The sequence below is a fragment of the Lissotriton helveticus genome, chromosome 10, assembly GCF_964261635.1.
Source record: "Lissotriton helveticus chromosome 10, aLisHel1.1, whole genome shotgun sequence".
Lineage (NCBI taxonomy): Eukaryota > Metazoa > Chordata > Amphibia > Caudata > Salamandridae > Lissotriton > Lissotriton helveticus.
In genome coordinates this window covers 47,399,053-47,411,077 of record NC_136071.1, presented here as the reverse complement: position 1 = coordinate 47,411,077, position 12,025 = coordinate 47,399,053, and the positions used below count along the sequence as shown (strand labels likewise).

The window sequence follows — 12,025 nt, the reverse complement described above, 5'->3', positions numbered from 1 at the left end:
GAGAACTGTGCACCTCAAAATAAACTAGTGTTTTTGTATTTCTTTCTCTCGCTCTCTCTCTCTCTCTCTCTCTCTCTCTCTCTCTCTCTCTCTCTCTCTCCCTCACTCGCTCCACTTTCTCTCTCTATCTCTCTCTCTCTCTATCTCTCTCTCTTTCTCTCTCTCTCTCTCTTTCTCTCTCTCTCTGTCTCTCCACTCTTTCTCTCTCTCTATCTAGTTCATTTTTCTTACCTCTCTTTCTCTGGCTAAATCTTGCTGTTGTTCTCTGTTTCCTTCCTTCCTTCCTTTTCTATCTGTTTTCTTTGGTGGTTAATCTCATATTTATCTGTGGCATTTGAATGTTGTTTCCATCTCATCTCTATATGTCTTTCAGTATCCTTCTATCCATGCTTTCGAATCTCCCTTATTATGTGTCTTGATTTTTTTCAGAATGATGCTTGTTTATATTGTTTATTTTAAACTCGAATACGCCTATGTATCTACTCCCCTGGCTATATTTACTTCTATATTGCAGTCAGTATATCCACAGTGCATTTTGTGGCAGCTCTCTATACTCGTTAGATATCTACTTGTCTTTCTGTCTATCGATGTATCTTTTTTTCCTGAAGAGAAGTAACTAATTTATGCGGGCATTTTATTTAAATGGTAAAAAAAACATAAATAAAACTGAACCCTGAAGTAAACTATATAAGTGCTTATATCTGGCCAATGTAATAATAAGTGTAATAACTGTGTTTTGTGCTGGGCTTTGCAGACATTGGCTTGAGAGCAAACCTCAGTGAGTTTGCATTTGGGTTGCTGAGGATGGGTGTCTGTCTCTGAAGTTGGACCTGACTATGATCTCTTTGCTTGTAGTGCCACGAAGATCTCACGAGGCTTCCCCTGGATTCCTCGGATACTCCCTGGTGGCTCTGGGGACAATACCTGGCCCGCCCCTTCCGCTGACATCTTCATCCGGCCAACAGGTGAGAGGGGACGCTTCTCGTGCGTGAGATGGTCGCGGGGGGTTGGATCCCAGGGGTTACTCTTGAACACAAGGGGGCTCAATTTTTGAAAACTATGAGCGCTGTGCTCACAAATATGGGGATACCTCCACCCCCTCTCAAACTTTGAGGTGCTCCCTTTCCAAGGATGCGGGTGACCCGCCTCAATAAAGTGAGTAATCCCCATATTAAAAGACTAGGAACATCCTTCTCCAAGACTTGGGTACTCCCTTCTCAAAGACCAGGATGCTTTGTTCTTAAAGACCAGGCTGATCCATTCCCAAAGTCTGCAAGCTCCCACTTGAAAGCCTGCAACTTCCTATTTAAAGACCAGAATACTCCTTGTTGAAAGCAGCGGTCCCTTCTCAAAGATTGTGGCACTCGCTTCATAGAGACCTGCGTGTCTTTCTCAATAACCGGGGATCTTCTTTCTTAGGGCGCTCCCCTCTTAAAAACTGTGGTGCTCCCTTCATCAAGATGTGGGAGTAACTCTCAAGGACCGGGTGCATCCCTCTCAAAATTCCCGGTACCATTGTTTGAGGAAAGAGTTAGGAATGTGGAGAACAAGGTTACAAACATGAATAATGCACCTAGCACCTAACCAGAGTTAGTTCTGTTAAGGTTCCTATTACATGAGATCGTGGCCGGTCATCACGACAGTAGGGCCGATGGTGTGTCAGGGGCACATTCACCCCATCATCTCGCACCAGCCCTGTACACAGCTCGCAGAATCATGTTGGATTTATACAGCACACCCTTTCTCCTGTCATTAAGACGCCACGGAGAAAGCTTCGCCTACCATGGTCTCAAGGTCTGGGATCTGCTCTAGAGAGTCCCAGACACCCAGTCGAAGAAGTCATATTCTGTCAGGCCCTGGATTCCTGAATCTTGAATAATTGGACTGTTTTCTGATGTTTCAATATTTCTAGATTTGATGGGATAGAGGTGACATTGTAAGTGAAGTTGTTCCCCCAAAAAACTTCAAATAATGATCTGAAAAATGTTATTCATCATTAGACAGCAATAAAATGTTCCATAAGACTTGACTCGCAAATCATCCTGTTATTAGGTCTATGGAGACTATGGAGTGGAAATGCCACTAAAAACAGCCGACAACATAGATGACATTCTTTCAATTTTATTAACACGTTTCGGCTCAGTCCAAAGATTTAATGTATTTCTTGCTTCTCCTGGCTGAAACCTGATCTCAATTTCTGTAGTGGATTTTGACTTTAAGATGACCCTACTGTGATAGATGAGTCCCATTCTCAATGATCTTGACTCTACATGTTACAGATATCAAAAAATAAGATTTAACGGCTCCCGGATTGAGGATCTCTATGCTGTTCTAGATGCTGCCCCTTCTCAATGCGCTCGTCTCTAAGTTTTAACAATACTAGAAGTGAAGTGGGTTCAGAATGACTGGGTAGAGTCAAGAGTTGGTAGACAGCCTTGGTCAGAGTTCTGTTGGGGAACTTGTAAGAGTAAAGCAATGCCAGTGAATCGCTTTACCTTATAAGCAGAAAGCTTTTGTATTAATGCGTGTTTGTGATTAAAAAGTGCTTACATAAACTGTGCTGTTGTGGGTTTCATAGACAATCAGTGGCACAGCCAATGGACTTAGCCTTTGTAGTGCATGTCCACCTGACACAGATCAACACACAGAGACTGGGTCACACAATGTCAGCAGACAGAGACACACAAACTGCCCCACACAGCGCACATACAGAAAGAGCGTCAGCAGGTACATACTGATATGAGTCGGATGGACAGGTGACGCAGTGACGGATGGACCGATTCAGGCTCCATACGCGCCCAGTTCATAGGCCCCCTGCCAAAGAAATCAGATTTAAGATGAAGAAAGTAATCGAGTATCAACATCCTTTCAAATCCTAAACAACAGGAAGGTGGGAGCACACTGCCTCACATCCCTGCACCCAGATTGCTCCAATGCATTATGGTAAATGCAGTGCATGATGACTACTTCAGTGGTAGTCCTTTACAAATCTTGGCCTTTCCTTGGAGAAATCACTTCTGCTGGGCAATGGAAGACTTCAGTGTGCAGTACTATCCAACCATCAACGTCTTATCAGTGAACACCCATACTTTTCAGTGGAATGCACTCTGCTCGCCCATCCTGTCCTTGGCCTCTTTGCATGACCATACATATTGAGCACAGTTAAGTATCAGCCTATTTAGGGTTATAAGACTGCCCTATGCACAGCCAAAAGAATGATGAATTTAACCCAGATCTCTTGACTGGGGGTGAATGTTTTGATTTGTTCTGCATTCCATCCATCAATTGTGTGTCTTTTGCTTTCTCGCCCTAAGTGCGCCAGGTTTGGCCAGACGTGGGTCCTGGGTTCACTGTGCCACTGGAATCAAGCTATCCTGGCTGAAGAGGGGTGAAACCCTGAAACCGGTCCCAGGATGCTTGTTTCCGGTCCAGGGAGGACCTGGCTTGGCAGTTCGGGCTGGACTGTTCACATGAGGCACAGGGTCAAGACTGATTTGCATATGGCTGGGTCTAAACTGGGGTGGCATGGTGAGCAAAAGAATGATGGATTTAACCCAGATCTCTTGACTGGGGGTGAATGTTTTGAGTTGTTCTGCATTCCGTCCATCAATTTTGTGTCTTTTGCTTCCGTGCACAGCCAACAACAAGAATCCAAGTCACATAATCCAGTGATTTCCTTTTACAAATCTTTGTTATCAAGTGGGTTAGTCCAGAGGCAGTAAATACATAAAGTGAAAACTACACAGCTAACAATGCACTGATATTTGAAAGCAGCCCCCAGGATTAGAAGCATTATGGGCCAGATGTAGGTCGCCAAATACCGGTTGGTAACAGCCGATTTCGGCCGTTACCGACCGGTATTTGGGATTTGACATGTAGGGGGCCTCATATTTACAGAATCGGTATATTTACCGATTTGGTAAATTTACAGATTCTGTAAAATACCGAATCGGTAAATTTACCGAATCGGTAAATCCAGATGTAGGTGGCACTTCAAACAGTGCCACAGGCCATTGCCGATTCGTTATTTACCATGTAATACTATTGCATGGTAAATAACGAATTCTTGTGTACATGCACATCTGTGCATGTACACCTGTGCCATGTGGCACACATACATGCCCTAAGGGCATGTATGTGTGCCACATGGCACACAAGCCAAAATCAGGGGTGCAACAGGGTGTCAAAGTGCCACCCTGCCACCCTTGACAATTCGGTATTTTTACCGAATCGGTATTTACCGATTCGGTAATTGACATTGATTCCTATGGGCCTCAAGGCCCATAGGAATCAATGGCAATTACCGAATCGGTAAATACCGATTCGGTAATTACCGAATCCTACCGATTCGGTAATAAATACCGAATTTTTAGCTACATCTCATTTACCGAATCTAGAATACCGAATCGGTAAAATTCGGTATTTTAGCATCGGTAAATGAGGATTACCTACATCGGGCCCTATATGTTTTGTGTTCATGGAGAAAATGTGCAACCCTAGTTCCGCACAGCGCCTCGAGACCCTCACTGGTGATTTGCCGTGCTTTATAAATGTTTGCTTGATTGATTGACACTGCAGTCTGCATGCATTAATTTTGCCAAGTCTAAACTTTTACCCTATACACACATTTGGCGTTCATGATGTCGACAGTATGACTTAGTTCTGTTTCATCCTGTGGAAAGTGTTTCCTAATGGCTCCCTCATAGTTGCAAGCTTGCTACATGGGTTAAAAACATTTTTCCATTTAGTCTATGGGGGTTATAAAAATGTGCTGCTGTGTTTACATCCACTCCTGACATGAATGGCCTCGTGCAGTAAATCAGTCTAATGGGCCATTAAGGAAAAGCTGCCTGACCAATCTGATGACTTGCTGGATTAGTCAATGGGCTAACACTAAAACTCTCTCACACACACAGAACTGTCACAGCTAATGCCTCCCTCAATTGTTTTGGTCAGGAGGAGATTTATTCCCACCAGCAGTTCCACAGAAACCCCCTGCTGGCTCAACAGCGGAGTCAAAAGACCCGGATGCATCTAAGGGGTTTGCCCATTCTGTGTCTATGAGAAAATGTGTTCATGCATGTGGCCCTAAATCTTTACCTCGAAAGCAGGGTGCTTGCATGCCTTTCTCAGCCAGACTCAAAATCAGGGTAATAGGGCTGAGCTGCAGCAGAACTGCTGGAGGGTTCACTGCTGGGATTGTTTGTACTGGACCTGAGTTACGCTGCTCGTTACGGGGGTTTACAGCCTTTACGACGCGGCTGTTACACCGCCGTGCCGTTACAACGCGGTTTCTTCAACGCAAGTCGTTACCACGACTTGCGCTGGAGGGCGCTGCAGGACAAGGAATCTTTTAATTTACTATCCAACACCTTCCCTACTGTACGTAGGCTGGTGTTAGAATAGTAAATTAAAAAATTCCTAAGTCCGCACCCCTCCAACGCAAGTCGTGGTAACGACTTGCGTTAAAAAAAAGCGTTGTAACGGCACGCGGTGTAAAAGCACGGGTTGTAAAGCCGTACATTCGTTACGGGTGTATGACAGAAGCACTCATGGCTAAACCACGCACGCCTCTACTACGCTGCCCCAACAACGAATGCGTCTTAACAACGTATTCCTTTACCACACATGCCTTTACCGTGCATGCCCTTACCACACATTGGTAAAGGGATATGCGTGGTAAAGATCACACCCCAGCCCATCCGCCCTCAGCCCTAAAACTCGCCCATGTCCTAAAAACTTCCCCGACCCAGCCCTCCACCACCCTGAGCCTTGAAAACTACCCGTACACCCTCAAAACCCGTCCCCAGTCTCACTGACCAGTCCTCGTCCTCTCCTGGCCCGTCATCTTCCTGTGACCACCCATCTGCGCATCTAGACCGCGCACTGCCTTAACCACGCTTATGCGTGGTCAAGAGAAGAGTGTTTCCGCTTGTGGAAAAACGGCATGAGTGGCTTAGCCTGCGTTGTAAAGGTTGATTCCACCTCGTTACCACCCACGCTGAGCACTGCAGACAGACTGCTGAGAGGTCGCTGTAAGGACCTGCTGCTCCAGTGCTCACTTTGTAAAAAACATAAGTGCCAGGGCTCTCGTCAGGGGGCCAACGTAGCGTGTTCCACCCACTGCCCCTGCCAGCGCTGCCAATGACAGAACTAACACAACTACTAACCATCACACTGCTACAAGAGTGACAATTCAGTCTATTTTAGGTGCCCCGAACTAAAAGAATAGATTAGACAGCATGTATTAGTCATTTTAAATGTATATTGAATTCATAAACAACTATTGTTGTGCTCATCTCTAATTTAGACAAACACTGCTACCATGTGGCAGACTGCCATAAGTGCGGGTGCCCGCAATTTAGTACCGGAAAGCACCGGCTCAAATTAAGCACTGCTGTCGCCCTAAAAGGGGTAAGGCTGGAGCCTACTGTACAACATGGCAGACTCACACACTAATTAGACGTGGGACATGCAAGAATGTAGGTATAAGGACGCCCTGTTAGGTACACTATGCACTTCAACAAACCGCTGGAATTACACTGTAGATACTGCAGAACACAGCACAGCATTTCACTGTAGATAAACTGCAGGGGATGCACTGCAAAGCACATTTTACAGGCGATGCACTGAATATACTGGATTACAAAGCTCATTTCACTGCGGATAACCTGAAGATACTCACTGCAAGCCACTTCATTTCACTGTCTGTATAAGGCAAGTAATGCAAAGCAGAGCGCTTAATTTCACTTTGGATAAATTACAGATACTGCACCACACAGTGCAGTTTTGAGAACAAGGCAAAAGCTTTAGCCAAGGCAACCAATCAAACTGTGCAGACTACGATGGGAAGTTCCATTGGCTAAAAGCTGTAAGGCAGGATACAAAATGGACCCCTGTGTGTGAAACCCACCGCTCCAGGGCCAGACATGGGTAACCCCAAGTAGTGGCAGACTCCATGTACACCTCTTGCGGGTGCGCCTTGTGTGGATGTCCACTTCTGGTCCACCTCTTCCTTCCCTTTCCCAAGGAGTAGCTTGAAAACTGAGGCTACAAACCAGCTGTAGGATTATACACGAGTACAGCGCATTACATGATCGTCGGTCGAGCTTCGACCAATAGACACACCTAAGACATGTCAAGAAAGATCCAGGGAGGAGACCTTAGAAGTGCCTTGAACGAGGACCAATCAGCGGCCATCATCATACTCGATCACCAGATTCCACTCGACCACCAGCAAGGACTGGCAACGATATCAGGCACCACCTGGGCTGGACCCAACGCAACACAGACCGGGACCCGCGTTGGGCATACCCTTCCCACTTAGGGTGGCATGTGCTCCCTACACCTTAGGGTCCTGCGCTCATTACACCACTGGATTCAAGCTAGCCTGGCTGATGAAGGGTGATGCCCTGAAACTGGTCCCAGGATGCTTGTTTCCGGTAGAGAGAGGAACTGGCTTGGCAGTCCGGGTTGGACTGTTCCCACAAGGGACAGGGTCAAGACTGATTTGCATATGACTGGGTCCACTCCAAACTGGGGTGGTGTGGTGAGCAAAAGAATGATGGATTTAACCCAGATCCTTGTGACGGGGGGTGAACGTTTGCATTGTCCAGCATTCCGTTCATCAATTGTTTCTTTCACTTTACAGGAAAGCATTCATTGCTAGGTTTACCAGTGCTGTACTTAAGATGAACGACCCTTTAGCGTCCCCAGACATCAGATTCAGTCACTGGGCCTTTGATACGATGCAGCATTGACAGCCAATTGCGTCTGCCGCTGGGCCACTGGTAGAAAGAGAATCCAATGGGACCAGGGGCTTCTGCAAAGCCAATAGGGCTGGCTTATTATTGAAACTGACCCATTGGCTTGGCATTTTTTCAGCTTCAGCTGTGAACCTCAATGCAAGCAACTATACTTTGAGGAAGTAAAAGAAACTGCTGTTTCCACATTAGTTCAGGCTGATCTTAGGCTGCGCATCACCCCTCACTTAGGCCTCATTACAAGCTGGGTGGACTTTGCCGCATAGACCTCAGGAGCCCAGAAATAAATGTAGAGGCTAGCATCCCTGCACTGCAAAGTCTGGCCAATAAGAGTTTTTTACCCGAAATGTGAAATAGCTACTTGCACTCAGATCTACTGGGTGTTTTATCGTGCAGTTATTCAGCATTTCAGCTTCTGTGAGATGCCTCGAGCATGTTTATGAGCCCCTTGCGCCGTCGGAGCAGCACTTTTTCTGAAACTCCAGCAGCGCATACTACAGAGGAGTAGAGGTGGAGTGGTGTGGCTCACTGGTTAGAGGCGGCAGACCCGTAAGCAGAGAACGGCCCGGGACCAGGGTTCAATTCCCGACGCCGCAGGGTCTTGGACCAGGGTCAACGGACTCGATATTTCTCGCCTCGGTGCCTACTCTAACCAGGGAACACACTCGGCAACTCTGGGCATTAAGTTTGCCTCATCTCTACAACGGCCCCCCGCAGATGCTGGGGTTGCCTGGTTTCACCCTGGAGATACCCAGAAAGGGACCATCTCTCAGGGAAAACCAGGACGGGTTCCCCAGCGGTCTACAGCGCCAGGACACTCGGGTAGAGTAACAGTGCGCTTTAAGTATCCCACATTTACATTTACATTTACATATCGCTTTGCAAGGTTTTGAATGGCCTCATAGATATGGAGTGACACAAGGCAGCGCAAATCGCTGCGTTGCTTTACTCTGCACTCGAAAGGCATTCCATGGGCCTTGCTGTGGGTGTTTACAAGCAAAACCCATGGATTTTGATGCTTTCCCAGATCTACAAGACCATGCAAACCTAGGGCCTCCTGAGTTAAGGCGTAATGAGGAGAAATTACTTTATTTCTCCTCATTTATTCCTCTTTTCATGTGTGTGCTGCACTCTGCAGCACGCTAGAAAGAGGAAAACGCTTCCCAGGAAGGTTTTTTTTTGCAGGAAGGTGCCCCGTCCTGCACAAAACAATCCTTTCTGCAACACGGGCACTCTTCACCATGGTGCAAGGTTGCCTGTGTTGGCGCTAGACTGGAATGCACCATATAAGATAACTATGGTGCATTCCTGCACCATATAAGATAACTATGGTGCATTCCTGCACCATATAAGATAGCTATGGTGCATTCCTGCACCATATAAGATAACTATGGTGCATTCCTGCCCTTTTGCTTTGACGCAGGGCAGTGCACACGAAGACTTGCAGCGGCGTCCTACATCAAATACCGAATAAGGAGGCCCCTGGTGTCTGCGGACCCAGAATTATTGGATCCAGAGTTTATGGACCCAATAATTTCGGGCCTTGAAACACATACAATTCCGATGTGCTTAACTTCACCCAGCGTGAACACTCCAGGTGATATAAACACATCTGGTAATGAGGACCATAGTGCTAAGAAGCCTCCGGCGCACACGTGAATAACAAACATCCCTCTCAGCACATATTTACGAAGCTATTTTGTCTCCAGCGCTTAAGAGATATAGCGACATGTTTCTGCAACCCCACTGTGCATGAGGCATTTTAAGGATTTTTGGGGCCACAGGCAACACATATGTTGGGGTCTCTTATCAGAACAGCTTTGAATCTTATTACTGATTTTCTGCCAATTCATGCCCGCATAATAGCAAACAAAATTGAATTCTTAACTTTCATAAACAGGGTGACACAAAAACAGATTAAATACGGATGAAATATGTCTTGCTGGGGCCCCAAAAATTCTTAGAGGTCAGCGGCGGCTCCTCCGTTAAGGGGGAGGAGCGGCAGCCCCCCTGCGGTGCAGCAGGTAAACACAGAGTAATAAAATGGTTATTGCCATTTTATTATTCTGTGTGCCGCCAGCCGCTAGCGTGAGTGTGATGGTGGGGGAGGGGCAGACTCCTGAGAATTGCAGGATGACGTCTGCAGGTGCTCAGTGTGCATGTCAGATTGGTCGGCTGTCTACAGCCGGCATTTCCGACTAGCGCTCTTCAGAGCCAGCAATCCTAGCACTGTAAAGCAGCTGGGGATTGCAGGCACATGGCCCCGGCCGTAAAATGAGCGCTGGGTTAGCCTGCTCCAACCAATCCAGAAGCTGCTCTCATGTTGAAAACAGCGTGAGAGCAGGTCTAAGATTCGTTGGATTGGCTTGCAGGAAGTTAACTACCTTCCTTCCCTCAGGGAGTTTTTCAGCGCTGTGACCAACTGATTTTTAAAGTTACTAGCCGGCGCTGTTAGGGGAAGAGTTAGGCAAACAGAGGATGAGAGATTGAGAAAGAGAAATAGACTTACCCGGGGGTAGGCTTGATTGATTGGGCTCTGGACCATTGTACATTTTGCCCGTGCCTTGAAATGTCTCTGAGGAGGATTCAAACACGTAGAATGCTCCTGCTAATTCACCCTATCTGCTTCTGGTTCACAGTTCCAAGATGGCGGACTCCGGCCAAGACAGCCCTGAAGTGACAGGAGGAGCCAAGGAAGGCCCCCAGGGGCCCGAAGTGCACCCAGGAGGGCCTGCCTCGATGCATACCGGTAAGTTGTGGTCGCACTAAGCTCATTACGCACAGTGCATAGAAGACTGGTAGTCTCCAAGCAGTGCATGATGGCTCCCAGGGGGCGGGGCATGGGTGTCCACTATACAACTGGAGGCAGTTGAATGCATTGTGCAGGGTGTCCGAGCGCCACGCATTGGCAAGGCAGTCCCGGATTCCCCCCATCTGTCCTGTCGTGGCTGGCATGACTTGCGGTTGGGGGGGGGGTCGCACAGGGAGGAGGTCACGGGGGTAATTAAAAAAAATTACATTTTTATTTACCTTCGCCTCGGTTCCCGCATCGCGTCTCCTCTCTCTCTCTGCGCCTTACAGGAAGCAGGCAGCCTCCCTTTCCTCCTCTAAGCCAACCACAACATTGCAATGGCAGCATTGTGATTGGCTAGGACGCCGACCCCATAGGCGACTATGGGAAGGCCATTTTCTCTATGTAGGCATCCCCATATTTAAAATACCATTTTATGTCTCTGCTTCTCGCACTGCGAGAAAGCAGTGATGCAACACTCCTCCACCCACGTGGAGGAGCCGCCCTGATTTGATTCTGATCCAGTACATTTCAGTAAATAGAGCACTAGTCCCGTCTCAGACAAGGTCCACTCAGAGAGAGGCGTATATTTTCATGTGTTCCATTGCAGGATTAGTTATCAGCCATTACCATAAAGTAATTTAACACAGAGAGTGTGTGTAAAAGTGCATGTATTTACCTTTCAGGCATTCTTGTCTTTGTCTTTTGCCTTCCATGCACAACTCTGCTAATGCACCTCTATCATGAGCAGCAGCACACACAGCCCTTCCAGCACCGACGCCCACGCACAGCTCTGCTAATGCAACTCTATCATGAGCAGCAGCACACACTGCCCTTCCACCACTGAGACCCACTCACAGCTCTGCTAATGCACCTCTATCACAGGCAGAAGCACACACTGCCCTGCCAGCACTGAGACCCACTCACAGCTCTGCTAATGCAACTCTGTCATGAGCAGCAGCGCACACTGCCCTTCCAGCACTGAGACCCACTCACAGCTCTGCTAATGCAACTCTATCATGAGCAGCAGCGCACACTGCCCTTCCACCACTGAGACCCACTCACAGCTCTGCTAATGCACCTCTATCATGAGCAGCAGAGCTCCCTGCTCTTCCAGCAGCGATCCCCACGCACAGCTCTGCTAATGCACCTCTATCATGGGCAGCGGAACACACTGCCCTTCCAGCACTGAGACCCACTCACAGCTCTGCTAATGCAACTCTGTCATGAGCAGCAGCGCACACTGCCCTTCCAGCACTGAGACCCACTCACAGCTCTGCTAATGCAACTCTATCATGAGCAGCAGCGCACACTGCCCTTCCACCACTGAGACCCACTCACAGCTCTGCTAATGCACCTCTATCATGAGCAGCAGAGCTCCCTGCTCTTCCAGCAGCGATCCCCACGCACAGCTCTGCTAATGCACCTCTATCATGGGCAGCGGAACACACTGCCCTTCCAGCACTGAGAC

General features: G+C 47.7%; 1 protein-coding gene across 1 annotated transcript in view; it reads left to right on the top strand.

Moving 5' to 3' along the window:
- Window positions 1–923: 923 nt before the first annotated feature.
- LOC144785880 (uncharacterized) overlaps window positions 924–12,025 on the top strand; it is a 145,685-nt gene continuing 134,583 nt past the window's right edge. The window contains exons 1-2 of the mRNA XM_078664737.1: window positions 924–965; window positions 10,403–10,512. Of these exons, the coding sequence (XP_078520863.1) occupies window positions 10,410–10,512 (103 nt within the window). The 5' untranslated portion in view covers window positions 924–965; window positions 10,403–10,409. The remainder of the gene's footprint in view (window positions 966–10,402; window positions 10,513–12,025) is intronic.